Here is a 22991-nt window from a genome sequence, read left to right on the forward strand (position 1 = left end):
GGGGAAGCTGCAGGAGAGCCTGAGCTTCATCCAGCAGGGCATGGATCATCTGCAGTGCCACGACCTCCCCTTCCTCAGCGAAGTCTCTCAGGGGGGGGGGAGAGCAGCCAGCATGGTGACGCTCACAGCCTCCGGGGGGGTCAGAGCTCTGGCCCTCGAGGCACACGGCCATGCCTCCGGGCTGATGGAGGGTCTGGCCCTCGGCATCAACCTCCAATTTGCCGATAAGAAGCAGAAGAGGGAGCAGAAGAGGGAGCAGAAGAAGGAGCAGAAGAAGGAGCAGAAGAAGGAGCAGAAGAAGGTCCTGGAGTCGGGGCTGGCCACAAAGATCAGGAAACTGACAGAGGAGCTGAACAGAGGTCTGGACGAACTCTACGACCTGTTCAAGGGTTACTGTGCAGCAGAGTAACATATACAATTTAATTAGCATATTTAAAAGTCTTATAATAATAATAATAGTAATAGATAGAGTGGTGCAGGGATGACGTATTTACCCGGAAGTAAGCTGCTGGTCCCCTCGACTAAAAAGCAACGGGATTTCTCCATAGGATTTTGGAAAAGAGCTCGAAATAAGATCTGTGGAAAACGAACCTGTTTGATAAATGCACGTTTGGTTCAGCCGGATAATCTCCACATGTCTACCTTACCTTTATAATGTTAGAATCATTAATCTAATGGCCAGAAGCAAAATGCTAACGTTATGCTATAAAGGAGCTACAGCCGAGTCCAGCAGCACGACTTCAACGTCACGCCAACTTCAGATCCATATTCAAACACACAGATTATAAATGGAACGAGTTGAAGCGTTTGTTTGAACAGTCTGCAGGAGGCAGGTACTTGCTTTCAAGCAGAACAGGGCAAACTAACTTAGAGGAGTGTTTACGTGTTCGGCGTAATGACGTACAACGGCCTCCACAACTTCTGTAGTCCTATTCAGCCACTTGGTAACAACCATCGTTTTTCAGACACGTCCACTCTTCAGAGATCACCAGTGGGGTCACTGCTGATGGATTTAATGTAGAACAAAACGTGATCCATCTCTTCAATGTGTCTCAACCACAGACCTTAGTTCCAGCTATTTTCCTAAACCCTATGGAGAGATCCCATTGGCTCTGAGACGAGGGAACAGGAAGTGGTGAAATGCTAACTCAGTTCTGGGTTTTAGGACTCGTCACCGCACCACTCATGTATAGCGACTTTCAAGGGACCCAAGCCTGCTTTACATGGTGAAAAAAACAAACAAGAGGGGCAAGGGTTACTGTGCAGCAGAGTAACAGATACAGACTTCATTTGCATATTTGGAAAGTCGTATACTTACATACAGACATGACTGTTTACACATCTTATATATTTAGCTGCTGTGTGGGGAAATGTGGCTCTTTAATCTGAATCTGAAAACTTAATTTATAATAGATTTCCATCACAGACGCTTCATACTAGAACTAAATTAAATAAAAAACTAATACATGTCTATAGACTTAAGACATTGAATTAAATTGGGTTAAACTCCATCTCCCCTTAAACCTAAAATAAAATTGAATACAAGTATTGAAATAAACACGAGCTAACATTAAATAGCATAACAATAATTATACAAACATAACCTTTGGACTGATCTTTTGCACAAATTAATCAAAACATTGATCCGATTGTATTAATTATTTGTCTTAAATACTATATTAATTACAATATTTTGTACACAAAGTATTTAATTGAGAGGACCAATTTTGTATTCATGCTCAAAATGTGTAAATTGTGGCCTTGATATATATATATATTTTTTTTTTTGAATATGTTATATAGGTATAAGGTCTCTGTATCATTCTGCATGAAAGGTTTTACTCAACTGTGTGCTCTTATATATCTAAATTACGTGATTATCTTCTCATCTTCTGTTCTGAAGTGGAATATAGTGTAATACCTCCAGATGAACTCCAGGGGCCGACACAACCGGGTTCATCAGGTTTAGACACCTTATTAAATAGACCCAACCAAAACTCCTGTACCCTCTTATATAAAACTCAGCTGTATATGTTTTGATCGTTAAGTATTGCTTTTAATCTATGAAGTGTGTTTGAATTTCACTTTTAAAGTTATTCCATAAAAGACTTCCTTTGACTGTTTGATATCTTCATTGTCAATTCCTCTTTTTGTGTTACACAGATCGAAATGTAGTTTCTCACTATCCCAGAGAATATACACCTGAACATCAGCAGGAGAGGACTCTTTAAAGTAGAGACACTACATACTGATATACACCTGAACATCAGCAGGAGAGGACTCTTTAAAGTAGAGACACTACATACTGATATACACCTGAACATCAGCAGGAGAGGACTCTTTAAAGTAGAGACACTACATACTGATATACACCTGAACATCAGCAGGAGAGGACTCTTTAAAGTAGAGACACTACACATATAGACATAAATATACATATACACACATTTGGAGGTAGAACTAAATATAATATATATATATATATATACAGTCTTCTTATGTTTAGTGTATCTGTTATTTTTAATATAATACATTATGCTTAAGACCTGTTTAATTTGTAATAAAACAAATAAATGATTATTTAATTCTTTCTTTGCATTTTCGTTACATATTATAAACAGAACAGCTCTCTTTGACATAAAATGCAAAATAAGAGTCAATAACAGGAATAAAACATCTCCTGAAGTCCGTCTTTACCCCTTTCTTTCCCAATGTTTACATTTTGCATTTGACCTACATCTGAAGTAAGGGAGCCCTCGTGTAGGTTTAGAGCTCCATATGGATCTATTTTGTCAGCCGTTTAGACGTAATGAATCCAACCAATCACAGGCCAGACTCGTTAAGCGTCATCACAGCGGTGTGTTTGTGTTTACTGCCCAGTGAAAAGTGTGCTAAAGAATTAAACTTGAATTAAAATAAGAAATACTTCACCATCAGCAGACAAACCCTCTTTTTATTGGACATTTTTTCTCAAATGTTCTTTTGTTCATTTAAATAACTTCTTCTCTTTTTTATCTTTTTTTTAATTTCGTTTACGATTCATTGTTTGTGTGTCAACTGATTCAAACTGCCCGGCTGCACTACCACTGAAATCAAGCGCTCCCCGCGGACTGATACTGCGGAGGAATACACCTGGCGGTGCTTCGGCTCTATATAAACTAGCGTGACTCCCTACACCTCGTCCACTCTGTTCTCCAGTCTTCGTTAATTCAGATTTAAATGTGAACACCGACCCTCTTAGTTAATTCATATTTAAATGTGAACACCGACCCTCAGTGAAATCTATCCCCGCTAACATGGCAATTTAACGGCGTGCAGCGGCTCTCCTGCATCGGCAATTACCCGGCTGTGCAAAGGCGAAGTGCACTGGCTATTTCTGGCAACATGGCGTAAGTATTCTTCTTTATATCTTCATTTATATTGGCAGCTGCGGGTGTCAGTATCAAATTACAAACTGTCAGTTGAAGTTAGAACAGATGCTATTTCTGGCAACATGCCGGAAGTATTTCTCTTGTGTTTATTATTATAACTTGGTTTTTAAACAACGAGGAATCTGCCTTGGTAAAAAATGTTTAAAGGTGTTAAGAAATGTGTAAAGTTGTTGTGCTTTTATATGTTTTTTGGACAATTTTTAACTGTAGAATTTCATGTCCTTAGGAAAATATACATACTGGGGACATTTTGAGAAAGTGACATTTGTGTATAAAATATCTTGCCAATATAATCAAATTATTAATGTTCGTTTTGTTATCCAATTCAATGCCATATCTTATCCTATCATATATTAAGACTGGGATGTTTTGCTCATTATAAGTTAACAAAATACTCAAAGCATCCCAACATATTTGAAAAGAATAAAATAAATTATAAGAAAATATATTCTAATGTTTAAATATCCGAATTACAAAAGGAGCATTTGTATTTAAATCTAAATGTAATCATCCGTGGTGTGAGAAACAATGGGGGTAAATAAAAAGCAGAGGTTTCTATCTCTTTGTGATATAATTATTTAAATATTTAGGGGAAATATAAGTATTAATATCGACATTAATGTTGTGAATATTTCCTGTTTTTGGGTGTCGGTGTCAAATTACACAAACTGTCAGTTGGAGTTAGAACGCTCGCGAGACAGGCTTTAACGGTCGTCTTGCTATACATTAAACTGTCAAACCCCCCTATTTAAAGTCATGTATTCCACATTTAAATCACAGTTTGAGTGATTTTAAACACAAGTAATGTTTGAATAATGAACAAATGACAACGTGGCGTGTCCAAAATGGCGCGCTGTATTTTTTTGTCTTTCCTGCTCTGTTGTGAAAATGGCGGTTACCCTCCCACATCTCGCCGTGACGTATGAGATGGGCGGGGCTACCGGCCAGAGCATGACCAAATTAGGCAATGTTATCCCCCGGTGGAGGGCGGGGCGTTTCTTCTTTTCTACACAGCTTTGTCCCCTCAGAGGAACGGATTAGCCCATCATTAGCCTCCCATCCCCCCACATGCTAACAGCATTAACGAGACCAGAGGAGGGAGAAGTACTCAGATCTGTACTTAAGTAGAAGTACTCAGATCTTGTACTTGAGTAAAAGTAGAAGTACTCAGATCTTGTACTTGAGTAAAAGTAGAAGTACCAGAGTGTACATTAAAAGTCCTGCATTCAAAATGTTACTCAAGTGAAAGTACTAAAGTATTAGCATCAAAATATAGTTCAAGTAGCGACAGTAAAAGTATTAATTGTGCAGATGAGATAAATATGATCATATTTGCAGATAAACAAAAGTCCATAAAGTGCACACTTAATAAAGCTTTATTTATACGGCACTTTTCATACAGCACGTGCAGCTCAAAGCTCATCACAAGTAAAAACACACAAGAAATTCCCCTCAGATTATTTGTTAAGAACTTTAAAAGGTACATGCAGCAAAATATAACATTTGATCAGGTTAATCGACACAAGGAGGTAGAAGGTGTGATAATACAAATAAAATAAATAATGGTTTCTCTCCGACAGATAAGACCGAAGACAAGTGAGTCGATGCAGCAATATAAAAACAAAGTGAACATATCGGTACAATAAAAAGATTAAAACCTATAAAATAAAGGTAGATAAATAATAAAGACTGAAAGAACATTTAAAGTGTGGGGTTGCTAATAAAAAGCTAATCTAAAACGATGTATATAACCCATTTCCCTTTCCCCCCAGGTCTCTCTCGGCAATCACCCTCAGCTTTGCTGCCGTCGACAGCAGGCCCGACCGCCTCAACTCGATACCGGACTCGTTTTTATTTCTATTCTCCCTGAAAACCCCGAGCAGCCGCGATGACGCTCTGCCTGGCCTTGGAGGACGTGGAGGCCCTGTACTTAGGTTAGTATCGTTTCCACAAGGACACTCATTTACGCTGAGCCTTTAATTAGGTAACAAGTCGGAAAGTGTGTTTTATTTACTTGCACTATTTGATCCGTTTTATTGAACAGTATGTTTTATATATATAGATATAATCTATATATATATAAGTTGTAACCAGATGAATGTTATGGATGTTCTTAGTTCAGGTGTTTAGCAGTCTTGTGGGGGTGAGACTTCCCAGAGTAGTCTCAAAGTTGTAATAGTAAAACTCCAGCTGAGCACCAGGCAGCATGTGCTCGACAAACTAAATCAATATATTGTTTCAGGAAGTAAGATGCTAACGGTCCCTCGTCCACAGGGCCCTCCTTTCTGACGGCTGACCCCATGGGGCCCCTTCTGGACCATGAAGACGAAGAAGCTCTCTCTCCCTCCTGCTCTCTAGAGGGGAAAGCTCCAGCTTCGCCCCCCCTCTCTTTCTCCTCCCCTTCCTCCCCACCTCTCCCTTCCCACGCCTCCCTGTTCCTGGGAACCAAAGCCTCCGAGGACCCCCTCCCCTGGCTGCTCCACGCCCCGACAGGAGCAGAGCACTGCAGCGGTGAGAGACCATTTATCTGTGTATTTAGAGTAAATATGCTTCAAGGTTTCCCCGGATACTCAAAGTCTTCTTCGTTGGTGTTAAAATGACTTCCATCAATATTTAAGAAGTGTTTCAAAGTAAGGCGGTGCATCTTCACTGGTCTCACTCTTCAATTACCCCGATGCATCCTGATGCATAACAATGTGTTGCATCCTCAATTCTCTATATTACTGCACATGGCTTCGTTTTCATCAATGAATACATGCTGTAATTTATTTAGAAAGGCGTCAGAAATCAATAACATAAATGTCTTGATATTAAATTATAAACCAAAATAAATCAATTGTATGGGTTTAGCCTCCCTATACAGTATCTGTGTGTGAAGGTGTTCCATCCTCAAAAACTAATGCTTCTGCAGTCTAGCTGCAGCTTCTAGCAACGCTCTTCTGGTAAAGAAAGGACACTGAATGTCCTGAATGTGGCATCACTAACATGACTTGAGTCTGAACACAGCAGACAACAGGAGTATTTACAACAGCATATAAACTCAAATACTGCATTTGGGTGCACACTTACATTCTCTGTCGTACTGTTACATACATCCCATGATTATAGGAGATTAATTTAGCTTCATCATCTCAATCAGTGATTAAGTGAATAATAACGTTTCTATCGGGTCACTATCAGCCTGTCACTCATTATTTTCAGGGCGGGGTTTTGGGGGAACAGAGGAGACGGTGATCGCGGGAGCTTTCCTCCTGCCTTCACAAACTGTACACACGTATATATCATCTGAAAATAGCAAGAGGACATTCACTCTGCAATCCAAGACTTGATTAAATCCACCAAAAACCTGACATGACGACAACAAGTGTTTTTCAAAAACATAAATCGATGTGTGTCTGAGCCGCAGCGAAGCGGCCTGATTCAGAGCGGGTCATTCTGCTGTTGTGTTGTTGGAGAAAACAGACTGCTCCGTGTTTGGAGTCGCCGTCACGTCTGTTCCCTGATCTCTGCGTCACCGACCGATTTGATATTCGTGTGACGGAAAAACAAAACAAAAAAAACGTTATTGTCCAGCCGGAAGATCAGGAAGCAACGTGACTATGCTATAATCAATTATGTTCTGTCCCTGCATCGATGAGGTGTAGAGACACTACATACTAATATACACATGAACATCAGCAGGAGAGGACTCTTTAAAGTAGAGACACTACATACTGATATACANATAGATGTCACAATGTAATAAGATATGTTCCACATTTTCTTTAACTCCACAGTTCCCACACTTGTCACTGTCACTTTCCCCCATGACATACAGAGTACTATTCAATGATGTGTGATCCAGTCTGAGTCTAGCTATCATGATTTCCTACCTTCTGTTTATTTCTTTATAAATATTAATTGTGATTTTCTTTTCTACTTATGATACTCTTTGCCTTTCGGGTCTTTGTCCCTTCTTTTCTGCCAGATCTCCAGCCCTTTTTTCTTAATTACTGCTTTTCCAAGTTGAACTGGTAATGTTATTTCCTTTCGTAATTCACTTTTTGCAAATGTATCAGCACACTCATTCCCTTTTACCCCCTCATGTGCAGGCCATGTGCAGGCACCCAGCAGAACTGCAGAACTGCAGATCTATACCGCCTCTGTGAAGTCTTAACAGGCTATGGTTAAGTTCTATGAGTATATTTTCTGTGACAGTTGTTGTTGTTGTTGTTGTTGTTGTTGTTGACTGTATTCTTTTTAATATGGATAATGAATCTGTGCATATCACCACCCTATCTGGTCTGACCTCTTCAACCCACTGTAATCCTATTATTACTGCCAGCATTTCTGCTGTGTACACTGATAGTTGATCTGACGCTCTTTTGGAGATCGATATTTTAAAGTCTTGGATGTATATATTCCAACACACTCTTCCTTGTTCTTAGAACCATCTGTGTACATGTTGAGGTAATTGTGATAATTATTTCTGAGGTACTTGTTTTTATTCCTACTTCATTTATTTGCCACTCTCTTTTCCTTTCTAGAATACTCATATCTACCAAACCAACACTGCCCAATCCTCAACTTTATAATGAAAACTAAACCTTTTTCTATTGAATGACAAAATATCTTTTGCTTTTTTCACAAAAACAATCTTTACTTTTCCTCTGTTTTGTATTTCCCCATTCCCCCCATTTATTTGACAGATGTTTATTTTAACGTTTTTTTCTGGATGTCAACATTGTATAACTGATTGAAATGATGTCTGTCAGAGCAAGCATTCTTAAACAAGTGAATTTCTACCTCATTTCCCTTAGTTTGCTGTTGTGTTAATAAAGCAATTGGTGGATAGTAACAAAGCACATTTACTCAATTACTGTACTTAAGGACAATGTTGAGGTACTTTGACTTAACCTGAGTACTTTTAGTTTATGCTACTTTATCGTATTACTCCACTAAATATTAGAAGCCAATATTGTGCTTTTTACTTCACTAAATGTATTTAACAGCTAGTTAGCAAGTTACTAGTTCATTTAGATTATTAGTTTATACAACATTTCAATCAATTATTAAATTACATTTCTCTATAATGATTGATATATGTCTGTCAGTATGCCTGAAATGAAATGTCTCTTCTGAAGACGGAGCTGCTGCTAAGTCACTTTACATTGCCTGGTTTATTGTCTTCTATCCACCAAAGTGTATATAGTATTGCCATCATCTCTGCTACAAGTACTAGGCTTATTGTGCTTATGTTGCAAAACAATAAGTGAAACAAAAATCAAATTAACCATTATTTTACAGTTATTTATCTGCCATATTGTTTTAAAGTATACAAATAGTAAACTGTTAAAGTATAACTCACCAGAAAGCTAAATCCAGACATTATACAGTTCATTAGGTGTCACTTGGAGTCAGCATGCAACCACAACCCTGAAACCAAATCAGAAACAGTCAAATTAGCCTTCATTCGTTTTATTTTTTACAACTGTGCTATTCCAACATCTAGTTTTCAAAATGTGTTCATTCAGAAATGTTTGAGGATCCGAGCCAGGACCATGTTTTAAACATACATGGACTTCCCAAAACATATACTGCAACTTTTCCAGCATAAGATCAATTTGAATACATAATTGAAAAGGTAATCAAGTTATTTATACAGCCCATTTGGTTATGAGGATAACATAATTTAACAAGAAGCATTAAGTGGTTGTTTTATGTCTGAGCATATCAATATATCAGCTTGAATACTTTATCATTTGAAGGGAATTTACATCAACATTCAGCTTCACTACAATTCATAATGTCTAGTCAAGTGCATAATACTGGTGTCACAACAATGTAAGAACAAGTTTTGCTAGGATGCATACAATATGTTCCTGTTAAAAAAGTCTTATAAAGTTTGTATGATGTCCACGTGTAAACATAAGTGCGTTTGCATCCTTGCATATCTCCCTGTAAACTCTTCTCAAAAAAGTCAGGGATGAATCAACATCTTTAGGAACATGGTGACATGTTGGTGTGTGCTGTGCTCCACCACTGTCTGAGCACATTCAATACACTTGACGGGGAAATGTTATATTTAACAGGTAAAAAATTGAGCATTGTTCCTTTACTATAGACATAATGAACATATACTACAATATATCATATGCTGGTGGTTTACATTCAGGTATGGTTATTAACACGTTTTCTTAGCAGAATGAAATCATGCAAATGTAAGTATATATTATTGTTCTTTTTGCAGTGACACACACACACACACTGTGGTTAATGATAGTGATCGATGTGAATGTAAACCTGTACTTGTCTTTTATGACCACAAGAATGTGGTGACATGTATGTGTTTGTACCACAGTTGTCGGCGTGTTTAATCGTGGCAGTAGGTAGAAAAACAATTACATTGCACTCACTGAAGACTGACTTTAATCCGTTTTCTGGATTAGTTGATACAAATCAGGTGCCAGATGTTAGATCCAAATCCCAACCTCAATATATGAGCAGAAATATTAGTCACAGGAAACTGGATTTGATTGACCCAACTTGAATAGTTGCATTAAAAAGATTAAGATTAACATATTAAACTAATACATTCAATTTGAAATTATGCTATTCAAGTTGAGCAATTTAAATAAAAAACAATTCAGTTTCAGTGACACAAATATCTTCCCACACCTACATTGGAGGTTTGTAGGACAACATGTTTCAAAAACAACAACTGTAAACATTAACATCCAAAATAAAGGCGAGTTTCTCTCCGGAGCTGCCGTATAGCACCAACAGTCAACAGTCAAATAGGGAGAAATCAATTGTAGAATAAATACATCAGTTATACCAAATTCTCCATCAAACAGAAGCCTTGATAAACTAAAAATGCAACCAAACACGATAAATGTTTGCTTCAAATAAAGGGCACAAGAAAACAGGTTTATACCAGCTTTCTGGCGACGTAAAAGGCATTCTGGGGAGTGCACCAAGTCACTAACATAAGTAAAAATACATTTAAAAAGTAGTAGGTACTCGGTAAAAAGTAAAATTACAAACAGTTCCCCGTGATGTAAAATGTCATAGATTGGTATGACTGTGAGTGAATGAGAGTATCCAAGAGAACGTTAGTCTCTTCTGGATTGGAGGTTTCAAAGTTGACCGATGTCTCTCTGTAACATGCATTAGCCCAACATATTTCTCTGATGTTCCTCCTCACACTTTTCATTTTTTTTTCCAAAGTTATTGCTGTAAAAACCTGACTGGACTGAATGATTGAGATGTCTAAACCTGCCCGTCTCGTCTGTGGCCTCGGAAAAGGTCTTATGAGGTAACTACAGCTTCAGTTTCATATATGTGTCAAACAAGAGACCTTGAAAGCTATGGCAAGGATGTCTAGTGTAACAGTCTGTGTCTGCTTGGTTATCATTGGAAGCCAGGCAGATTTATTTCTTCCATGTGTGTGCATTGTAGTAGGTTTACATACCACCATCGCTTTGTTCCCCCTCACTAATCACTGTGATTGCTTTGGTGATTCTCACAATCGGGATTCAGGAATTTGTTTCAGGTAGTGTGCCGCTCCAGCATTAATCGGTGTACCCCACATTAAGACGTGTTCACATAGTCTGTTTCTGATGTCCAAAGTGTTTGTCTGCTACAGAAATGCTACTCTTATGTCAGTTGTCATAAGGAAGTCTCCACACAGGAACCATTTCTGTGCAAGGACCTGTGGTTGTGGCAATTCTCGCTACAGTGGACGATGAGCACTGGGTAGCAAAGTGCGTCCTCATATTCTGGGGGTTCCTCCTCATCTGTGGCGGGGCGCACTGAGAGACAGCGGGTGTTTTCGCTGGGGCTCTCCTGATCGTCCAAGCTCCCGCTCCTCCAGAAGCAGCTGCGCTGGGACCCGTAGCGCCGCGCCAAGGAGAAGCGGCTGCCGCTGAAGGGGATGCGGGAGCTGGCACCGGTGCAGATGCTGAGCGCACTCCTGGAGAACACTGAGGAGCAGCTGATGGCTCGGTGGCAGCGCTCACAATTCTGACGGAGCCCGCTGAAGCTGGACGGGCATTGGGCCAGGTCCATCAGGCCAGCCTCCGAGTAACTGGGCACCAGTTGCTGGTTGGACCTAATGTGCCATTCCAGTTCCGTACTGTCAATGGTATTAACACGAGGGATACGCTGCCAATATGGCTGATCATCACATGGCGTCACAGGGATGTAATCGTGCCCAAAGAGCTTCTCAACGCGGTAGTGGACGTATGCAGTGTGATACTCTGTGAAGACCCTGAGAGGCCAGGAGAAAGTGAAGAATGAGGCGAACCAGAAGACGTAGTGGGACAGATACCAGGGATGGTGGTCTGGGTCGGACAGAACCATAACGTACTCCTTCAGGTCAATGTTCTTCAGGTGCATGCCCTCCCTGGCTTCCATGTAGTCATCAAGGCCCTCATTGTCGGTGAAAAACCTTGCTCGCTGCGTAAGGTAAGAATTCTCAGACTCTACGTTCGCGAAACTGAAGCACTTGGTGAAGCGCATCTTAGTGAGAGCTGACTTCTCCAAGCCCAGCAGCTGTTTTGAAACATCTTTGACGTTACAGTGACTGTAGTCAAATTCTGCTTCTGCCACATGTGTGTTGACACGTTCGTGGTAAACCTGGGTACTAGTGTAGGCGTCTCCATTGCGATAGCGCGTGACTTGCCGGGTTCTGCGAACATAGTGATAGCTGATGGCCTTCCACCAGATGCAGGGCTTGGCTTGCAGCATCCGTTGGATGCGCTCGTAGATGCCCTCCACGTCCACTTTGTGCTGCAGCTCGTTCTTGACATGATAGTGCCAGCACTCCACAAGATAGACCAAGTAGAGCATTCCCAGTAGGGCCAGTGGGATGTAGATGTAGCCATCAGAGCAGGGACTGTCATGGTACATCATGGATTTCCCTTTGAAGGCACTGTCAAAGGTGAGGCGGGTCACCTTGGTGACATGACACCAAACCATGGCCCCTATGCAGCCATACATGAGTATGGACAGAAGAAGGCATTTCCAAAAACTCTCCCGGCATAGTGACTTGCTCAGAGACTGCTTCAGGGGTTTTTGCTGTTGAGTCGAAAACAAACAGACAAAACAAAAGATGAAGTCATACAAAACTGTTATCTTATCATTAATCATCTACCTTACATGTAATTGATAACGGCAACACGTTAAGCACCTTTCGGGTCATGTTACCCTACCCTTAAACCAAAAATGCCCTTGTAAATAAGAAGAAGTTTATTCAGCTCTGTAGAAAATTCATGTAATTGTATAAGCGCTAGAGGGATATATGCTGGCTCACTACAGCAGATGGGAGATGAAAGACAGGTAAAGATGTTAGGATTACAATCACCTGGCCAACCATTTTACTCTGCATTCATTAACGTTTAATCTCAACATTCTGCTATTCTGAACTGCATGAACATTATTGTTAAACCAACATCCCTAGCAATCTTTGACGTGCACTAACATTCTTCAAACATGGATCCATTATTGGCTGCGACAAACAGAACACAACAAAAGGAATGTGATAATGAAAAAGCCATGCTAAATGATAGTAGCCTACCTCCTCTCTGGTGTCCTCCTGCAAAACGGTGGTGCTACTTTCACACTCTGTCGCAGCCGATGCTGGGGGGGACATGGTGCTGGGAATCTATTGATAATAATGATAGGGCGTGGAGTAGGGAGAGATTTTACTACGTTGCTCTGCAGAGACGCTCAACCAAGACGAGCATGGCATGTGTTATCATGTGGAGACACTCCACTTGAATACACCCGATGGAGGCATTAACGGTAACAAATAAACGGATCTCTGATGGCTGAGAAACTAAAGAAAAACACGGCGGAGGTGTCTACAGGAAAGCCCCCATCCTTCCCTTCTTCTGTTCAGCTGTCAATAGCGCAGTAACATGACCGTATATGATGCTGTATTAGCAGGTAGTTATTAAAAAATGAACATCCGATAGTTATTAAAAAAATGAACAATCCTCCCACCAACCCCCCCCCCAGGGCCTCGTGTGTGCGGGGGTTGACGGTGCCGTTACCGGGCTGCAGAGCTGGTGCTGAGGCAGGTGCACGCGGAGATGTTGTTGCATAGGCTAAATCTGTCACTTAAAGGGAAAGTCCACACTAAAACTCAGTCTTTAAGATTCCACAGGAAAAATTATTAATTTTCATTCTCAAGTTTTTACAATTCAGTTATTGTCTGCAGCCTCCTACCATTATTTTTTTTTCTTCTTTTTTTGCATTTTAAGAAATTATTTATAAAGCATAATCAAATAAACACAGATACATAGGTTAACTACATAACAATCGACAAATCAGGAAAACAATTAAATAATAATAAGTAAACAAATGGAAAAACATAATGGATACTTTACTAATACTCAGGTGTACATTAATTTTCAGTTCTTTCCTCTACATATCACAGGTGTTTCCATGTGTGAAAGACAGAGCACACACTCCTCAACATAACTCTGACTGACTGATGCTGAGCTTCATCCAGCAGAATGACCTCCTCTTCCTCACACTTCCTCCAAACCCAAGGGGATCATGCTCATTTGCAACACATTCAGACAACAGAGTGTCTATGCATTTTTGTGATGTTTTTCTCCAATTTGTTACACAACTGTATTAGGTTAGTTGAAAGCAATAATATTAAGTTGAACAAATTCAAACTTAATATGATTGCTTTCAACTAACCTAATAGAGTTACATGAAATGTTTTGAAATAATACATTTAATTAAAGCCAACCATTCAGGTTTTTCCAGTATATTTGATGTTTGTGTTATAAGCAGTAAATCTGCACTGTTATGGTGATTTATGATGGTGTCTGATGTGCTGTTTGCTGCAGCAAAGAGAGAAGTGAAAACTACACCATTTCCGGATTTACAATTAAGTAAATAAATAAACTGTTGCGTAAAGTTCCACTTAGTATATAATAATAATAATAATAATACATTTAATTTTTATAGCGCTTTTCCTGGTGCTCAAATACACTTTACATATAAATCAGAAACCGAAACAGTACAACAAAAAAAAACATTAACAGTAGTCGTGATCCAAGTGTGAGTAAAGTGTGTGTGCGTGTGTGTGTGTGTGTGTGTGTGTGTGTGTGTGTGTGTGTGTGTGTGTGTGTGTGTGTGTGTGTGTGTGTGTGTTACCTTCCAGGTCCATCTGAGAGTGCTCCCTCCTCCTCTCCAGCTCCTTCCTGTCGTAGTTCAGCCTCCTCAGACACATCACCCCACACTGGAAACTGTTCCTGAAGCACAAACACAAACACAATTCTTCATGTGAAAACCTGCCGAGCTTTTCACTAAACTAAATCACTCTCAAGGAACCAGAATGAAAAAGGAAATCTTGAAACTAAAGGCTCCTTTTATCATCATTATATCTCACATTTTTGATATTAATGCAACAAACAAAGGTTCAAATAATTCCTTTATTGCCACCGTATCAATATCAACCTTTATTGTGTTCATTCTTTAAGGTAGAATTATAATAATCCTTATATTTATTATAGCGCTTTATCAATGACTCTCAAAGCGCTTTACAAATACACATTACACACAGGCTACAGATCATACATAATAATAATAGATTTATTTTGTAATGGTTGCTGTGGACAATACCCACAGGAGCAAGTTCAGGTGAAGTGTCTTGCCCAAGGACACATTTCATTCATTTGATGTTAATGGTATCATGCTTTAATAGTCTTTATAAGCCCCTTGCTGTGAAATACTAATGTTGTGCAATATATGTATATATGCCGTTAATAAATGTGCGGTATATACCTGGCTGCTAAATCTTCAGAACTGTTACAGGACGTGTATTTTGTAAATTGTGAACTTTTCATTTTTTTTTTATCTGTAAAATGTTTCTTTATGCATCTTCTTAGTTAACATCAAGATGTCTTTGAGTCTTTTCTGCTGTAACACATGTGCACGTCCCCTCTGTGGGACGAATAAAGGTATTCTGATTCTGATGTGTTACCTGTGGAAGCTGTCCACCATCTTGAGCTGCCCCCTCAGGTCCTTCTTGGTGAGGTGGTCCAGCATGCGGGCGTCCACCAGAGACTCCATGAAGTACGAGCGGTACTGAGGCAGACCGAGGGTCGGCAGCCACTCGTTCCCGATCCACTCGTGGTTCATGTCTCCGTACGCCAGCGTCTAAAGGAGCAACACACACGGGTTAACGTTCTGTTCTGTGAGTGTGTTTCAACGTTTGGAAAGTGTTGTTTACTTTTTTTTTTAAATAACAAGACTAAGTTGTAGCTATTAAGGCACAAACAGCCTTTGAATCATATAAGAAACTAATAAACAGTAACTAATACAGATGTAGTCATTGTTTACAAAAGCTTAATGTATGGATTAAAAGCAATCAGTATTACTGTTGGATTGTAATGCATCTGTTTGGTTGTGGCTAACTCTTCTGATGCTCTCTTAGGTTTTAACAGAGGGAAGCAGATTTGTTATTCTATGTTGAAGAAGACTTCGCAAACATTTCGTAAATGTTTGTTAACCACAGACCTTATTTCCTAGACTAATTCCTGCCCAACTCAGGGATAGATTTGGTTTACTCTTGATCTGAATCAGGACTTCTTTGGGCAGTGAGGGTTCGTTATTTTATTTCACAGTCGAGATTTTACCACCAAAACAAGGCTTTGTGTATCAATGCGTTATTCGCTATTCTTTCCTGTATTGAAATTCCTTCAGCTGTGTTTCCTTAAAGCATAAAAAGCCATATTCTGCAGGTGGTTTGGACTGTATTCTAACGTATAACACACACAACCACAGCAGTACACCGTGTCTAAAGTTCAAATGGCTCTGCTGTAAACCAAACTTAAGGGCTAAAAGTGCACCATTTAAAAAAGGACCACTCAAACATGCTTGATGTGAAACATCTGGAAATACACAGGAGGATAATGTGACGTCTCCTCTATCAGACACTTAAAGAACACAAACACTGACTAAAAGATGGTGAGTAGAACAGGGGGTTTTGGGGGAAGGTGTGCAAACCTGGGCCCAGCTGCCCTCGTCATCGTCCTGGTGTTAGCGGGTTAGAGTGAGCGTGGTGAGAGAACAGAGAGTTAGTGAGGCGGCAGGCTGACACGCTGCATGTGGGAGAACCACTCAAAATATAATAAAACAAGACGCAGAAATTCAGGTTAAGCATTCAAACAGGAAAAAGAAAGGCAAAAAAAAACAATAAGAAAATTGTAGGAGAGGGCGATGTGAAGAAAAATCCACTTATTATCAGTCTTTTTCATTTTTATCAGTGTTCGCAAAATAATCAAATCAAGATCAAACTGTTGTGACATGTTTTTTTCTTCTATTAATTAATTAGGTATTTGGTCTATAAAGTTATTTCCATAGCCCAAAGTGATGTTCTTCAAATGTCTTTTTTCTCCTAAATAATATTACAAAAGATCTATTGAGAAACTGTATTTATTTAGAAAACATTGTTAAAGCTAACATTGGGAAATTAAGCAAATGAGATAATTGATAAATCAAAAATCCTATAAAAAAGGCATTATTATGGAACAATGCATCCTTTAAAAATGTAGGATGGATCTGAACCTTCCTACATCCAGGACATGGTTAAACCGTACACCCCAGCACGTGCACTCCGCTCTGCATCAGCCAAACAGCTCGCTGCACCCGCACTGCGAGGGGGACCCAAGTTCCCATCAGCAAAAACACGTGGGTTTGCTATCCTGGCTCCAAAATGGTGGAATGAGCTCCCCATTGAAATCAGGACAGCAGAAAGCTTACACATCTTCTTCAGACTGAAAACTCATCTCTTTAGACTCCACTTCGAGCGATTGAATTACTAACAAAGCACTTATATACTAATAAAGGACTGGCTTATCTAAAGCCAGTTGAGTAGCACTTGAAATGTTTGGATCTATGAAACCTGATGTACTTATATGATTCTGTTTTCTTTAAGTTTGTATCTTCCTGGTCGAATGCACTTATTGTAAGTCTCTTTGGATAAAAGCGTCAGCTAAATGCAATATAATAATTTTCATTGTCAATATATTGTTTTTTTTTATTAATTGATTCATTTATTTAAAAAAAAAAAAAAATCCCCCAAAGCCCAAGAGTGGGTTTTTTAAATGTCTTATGTTTACATATTAAAATACCTCCTAAATATACTACATTTTCTGAAAATCTATTAAGACACTTTACTACCATTTAAAAAAAGAATAAGCTGAAAAAATGGCAAAGTACGCAAACATCTTATTTTCATCTATGAATTAAAAAAAACAATCTTACGTTAATCCGATATTGCAGTAGAAATATAATATTATTTTCTAGAAAATGTGTCCAAATGTATGTTGATTTGCCCAAGTTTGGTTTGAAAAAATATATATTTTCCCCCAAATCAAGCAAATTCGAAACCAGAAATACCCACGTTTTTATGTATCTCGCTGATCCATTAATCGATAGAAAAACCCAATATTGCATTAAAGCAATCACTAAATGTCCCACAACGGCACATGATACAGTGTGAGGCATGAAAGCCTCCTCTGTGGGCGCTGAGGGAAAACCTTATCCAGCAGACAAAGTGATATCGTCTCTCTGTTTTTATATATTCATTCATATCGCCCAATCCTAAAACATGACACTGTACCAGAAGAGTTCAAGTAAAGGGGGGGGGGGGAGGGGGTTCCTTCATGCATTTCCCCTCTTGTTATTTTGTTATTTCATCTACCTTGTAGTGGCTGGCTCAGTTATGCAGGCTAATCTAAACTAAGCAGCTCTACCACACACTAACACTCAACACAGAACACAGAGTGAGGGTCTACAGGGAGAGACAGGAAACTACACGGAGGAAAGAATAATTACAAACTAGCAGAAACAAAAGGCCGTGTTTCAAGTTGCTGAGACTCCATTAAGCCAGAGTATTATTCAACTGAAGTCGCTTTGGTACATTTCTCAAATCAGGTCTAACCCCCAAAACAAAAACACACAGGTCACTGCATGATTCATTACATTCAAAAACGTTGAACCATAATGACATTAAAATCTGTTAAGTAAAATAAATCCTGCCCAACATTGTTATTAGTTTCCCAATTAGGTTAAAGTTCAACTGTGTATTGTTAAAATGTAGATATAGCCATACAGTACAAGTGTATCTAGAGCCTAACAATTAATAAACATGCAATATGGACTAGTGCAATATACAAAATGCAGTAGGAACATTTTAGCAAAAATAAATAATTGTACAAATATTCTAAATTATTAATTACGTCAATATTAGTTTGGTGAGGTTCCTCATTTTATATATATATATTTAAAAAAAAATGCAAACAAAAATCAGAATCTTATAATATATAATCGCTAGTAGTTATTTTTTCGAAATCTTGCAAAACTTTTCTGTATCTAATGTGTTCATTGACGTAATGTATCTACCATTTATAGACAAATTAAGGATCTTAAGGTAGTCTAAGACTGTTGCAGGTAATCTATTGAGAACACATGTTTAGTCTGATTCGAGAAATGCAGCAAAGCGACCGAGACAATCTGTATTTTGCGTACAGAGACAAACGTCTGGCTGTCCTGAAAGCAGCTTGGAAACGAGGCGTTCACCACAGAAGCGTCCAGCCAATCAGGGTAGACTAACCGTGGGAGGCGTGGCTGCCAAACTTTCCATTTCTTCATGAGTGACCCAAACGTTTCCTGTGGTCTGATCATGTGACACCCCCCAATCACAAGTGAGAGAAGTGTGTGAAGAGGGAAGAGTGATGAAGGAGGACAGAGAGAGAGAGTGGAGTGGAGAGAGAAGAGTTTTTCATTCATGGTTATCACTGTTAGAGAATCAAGACCAGCAGAGCTGCAGATCACTGTTACTTCTTTGGTCTGTGTTAGTCAAATGTTTCAGAAGATATTTACTTTACTGATATATACACATAGTAACACAGTTACTACACCTAAAGGCAAGGTGGATCTATTCTATACTTTTTTTACAGAAATGTTTTACTAATATCTGGGTCGGTGTGACGTTTGTGCAAAAGACAAACATTGTTACGTCAAGTCGGACCCAAGATTTGTTTAAGACTTGTTTAGTGTCCCAAGAATGAAGTTAACGACTAATTGTACACTTAATTGTTTTGCTATATGGATCGAAATCTATGACGTAATTGCAAAAAAAAGATTACCAATCATTATTTTGGGTTTTTTTGTGACGTCAGCAGAAAATAGGGAGAAATAAAATCCCATGTCTTGGAGCTTAACATATGATATATATACTTTTGACATGAATATTATAGTATAGTCATAATTATAATTGAAGGCCTTATTTTAATATCTATGGCAACCCTGTTTACAGGACTTAAATATTAAATTAAAAAAAAAAATATTCACATTAAAAAAAGTTTAATCCGAGAATTTCTACGATCGGATAAAAATACAATAAAAAAATCCCAATTGGATTAATCTATTACCAAAATAGGCTTTGATTACATTTAAAAGTTGACAACGTCTCAATAAATCCATACCTACTTGCAGCTCTGTGAACTAGTCTGACCCCATCATTAGTGCATAAGTAGTTAAAATGTTAATGCAATAAAAGCAGCATGCTCAATCAGAGAGGCTTCATAAAGACTGAGATCAGGCAAAGTATTATTAGTCATAAAGTGTGGGTGTTTTTTCTCCACACATGAACTAGTCAGTAAAGTACCGTTCTGGAGGTGGGGGGGGCGGAGGGGCTGGTGAGGGACATGATCTCCTGGATGGCGAGGCGCAGCTTCAGGCGATGCAGCGGGTTGCTGATCCCGATCTCTCTCTGGATCTCCGTGTCCGACAGCGCCGACATGATGGCGCCGCTCTTCACGTTCGCTCGACACGCCGCCACGTACCAGGCCGGCATGCCCACCCACAGCTGAGAGGAGAGAGACATTAATAACATGGGTGAGAGTGTGATGGAAACTTCTGAAGCATTGGAGACTCAGAGAGACACGAGGAGAGCAGGGACTTTGATGGCAAACACTGATGGAGAATTCACAGGACATCCGCTGAGCCACGAGGTGACACAGCGGATGCCAAACCAATTCTGAAGATCTCTACCCCAGACCCATGTGTTTAGCTAGTTCTGAGAGAATAACCAACATTGAGCAAAACACTGAACTGGGTCAAAGTTATGGACCTATGAAAATATCTCCCCAACAGAGACATTTACTTAAGATAAGACAAGAGGTACTTTATTGATCCCAAGTTGGGAAAGGTTTGCGTTACAGCAGCATAACAAACAAAACAAGGCATTGCACATAAGTAGAAATGAAAGAGTAGAAATACCAATATCAATATCAAGGTGTACAAATACAAGTAAATGTGCTGATGCGTTAATGTGCCCACCCACAGCTGACAGAGGAGAGACATTTCATTAAGTAAGAATACCAAGGTGTACACATACAGGTAAGTGTCCTGGTCCATTAATGTGTTCATCACAGCTGATTTGAATAACCTTATATACTGATATTTTAACTATTTTCAAACATGTTACAAGTTTTAACAACATGACCCACTTTTTATGGTTTTAGTCAACCCTTACATATTAGGATAACATATGCAATATATTATCTTTCAACTTGATAACAGATTTTACCATCATGCCACCAGACCAGGAATGTACTATACCTGGAAACCAGTATCTGGCTATAAGTGTATGATCTTTAAATCTGGTTTATATGAAGTATTGAATACAAGAATCAAGAGTAAAAAAGTATCTTAAAATGTGTGTGTGTCGTACCTCCAGCCACACCACCACAGTCGGTCCGTCCCACTGAGCGAAAGGCAGGCCCTGCATACGAGCTTCCTCCAGCAGCTCATGCCTGAGACACAGAATTTATATTAGAAACAATACCCAAAAACACTTTACTTGCCCTAAAACCCCAAAACATACATAAAAACACACCAAAATCCATCAGAAAGTCCCAATATGCACACTATCAAGTCCACGTTTGGAGCAGATATGCACACTGACCCAGAGACATGCAGACTCAACAGAGAGCAGGAGTTTGAGAGAAAACAGGAGAAACCCAGGAAGACTCAAACAGACACATCTGGAAAAACTCTGACAGAATGGCATTCATTAAAAGGTTTATATGTTAATGTTCTGCATTAAAACCATTTGATCTACGTTGTGTACTTACATAATCCTTAATGTTTCGAACCATTTTCAAACCTAGACATTCTGTATGTTTGATTTACTTCTCTGTGGTCATCATTGTGTTGGTTTTTTGGTCAACGTTGTGTTTTTCTGCCTGAAGACCACACTCCAAAATGTGTGTATTGTTACTGTTTAGATTGAGTTACTTGTATCAGCATACAATTACAAATGGTGCGTTTTAAAGTATTACCAAACTACTAACAAAACTCCTCGTCCTATCCAGGTTTAACCAGATGTTTTTTCGTTAAGCCTCTCGGAGATGACTGGCTTCAGGTTTGAAAAATTATTAGTCAGAAGCGTTTTCTCCCAGAACCAGCGCTTAGAGAGTCCACTTAGAAAGCTGTCTTCAGTGTGGATGCATTCATCTACAAGTGTAACATGCATAAAGGGAAGTATTAAGGGCAGGAAAGGTATCTTTAATTCTGTACATCCATGACATGCACATTCTCTGTCTGTATTCAAAACACAATGCCATTTAGCAGACGATATCTGGAGGAAGTTATTTTAATTCACAGGCATGGAAACAAGCCCTAACAGAAGCTATTCAATGATGGCCACTAGATGGTGCTGTTTGCTGCATATCACTGATAAAAACAAGCCCTAACAGAAGCTATTCAATGATGGCCACTAGATGGGGCTGTTTGCTGCATATCACTGATAAAAACAAGCCCTAACAGAAGCTATTCAATGATGGCCACTAGATGGGGCTGTTTGCTGCATATCACTGATAAAAACAAGCCCTAACAGAAGCTATTCAATGATGGCCACTAGATGGTGCTGTTTGCTGCATATCACTGATAAAAACAAGCCCTAACAGAAGCTATGCAATGATGGCCACTAGATGGTGCTGTTTGCTGCATATCACTGATGGTGGGGCTTTGGACGCGCGTTTTGGCGGATAAGACGCCCCTCGCCGCTATATCATCCCCACCTCCATCCCGAATCAATCCGTCAAAACCAGCCTGCACACGCAAGCGCTACCACTGACCACCCCAATCCACCTCGTCGGACCACCGCACCACCCCCACTCCAAATCGGGCCCACCGGTCCGATGTCCTCTTGCCTGACCCAACGCCGCCCCGGACGAGCCCCGCCCCCCCCCCCAGACGAACTACTGCACTCGACCCCCCCCCGAGGCGCCGCGTCGGCCACCCTTTTCGTACGGTAACAAACCAAGCCCATAGACAGCCTCCGCGCCACCACCCACCGCCGCTGCACCCCCCCCCCCGCCGGCCCGCCCTCTCGTCCCGCCCCCCGCCGCACCCCCGTGGCCACCCACCCCCGCCGCGCGCCACCCATCGCTCCCGCTACCCGGCCAGCCAGGCGCGACGGCACCAGCAAGCCCGCCTCCCCCACCATGATTGGTTCTTTGCGGGGCTGAAAAGCTATGGGTT

The 22991-nt window shown here is 39.9% G+C and overlaps 2 protein-coding genes across 2 annotated transcripts; both read right to left on the reverse strand.

The window, feature by feature from the left end:
- Window positions 1-8571: 8571 nt before the first annotated feature.
- Window positions 8572-22956, reverse strand: LOC104952098 (liprin-alpha-4-like). Its single transcript, XM_010778855.1, has 7 exons — window positions 22771-22956; window positions 21178-21273; window positions 20110-20310; window positions 19054-19116; window positions 15418-15593; window positions 14589-14686; window positions 8572-8639 (listed from the first exon to the last, which is right to left on the reverse strand). Exons 1-7 carry the CDS (start codon window positions 22954-22956, stop codon window positions 8572-8574), a joined length of 888 nt encoding a protein of 295 aa, XP_010777157.1.
- On the reverse strand, window positions 10831-13307 carry tmem151bb (transmembrane protein 151Bb). The gene is made up of 2 exons (XM_010774478.1): window positions 12991-13307; window positions 10831-12491 (listed from the first exon to the last, which is right to left on the reverse strand). Exons 1-2 carry the CDS (start codon window positions 13063-13065, stop codon window positions 11082-11084), a joined length of 1485 nt encoding a protein of 494 aa, XP_010772780.1. The 5' UTR covers window positions 13066-13307; the 3' UTR covers window positions 10831-11081.
- Window positions 22957-22991: the final 35 nt, after the last annotated feature.

The sequence above is a fragment of the Notothenia coriiceps genome, unplaced genomic scaffold (genome assembly GCF_000735185.1).
Source record: "Notothenia coriiceps isolate Sejong01 unplaced genomic scaffold, NC01 NC01_scaffold00000339, whole genome shotgun sequence".
In the NCBI taxonomy this organism is placed as follows: Eukaryota; Metazoa; Chordata; class Actinopteri; order Perciformes; family Nototheniidae; genus Notothenia; species Notothenia coriiceps.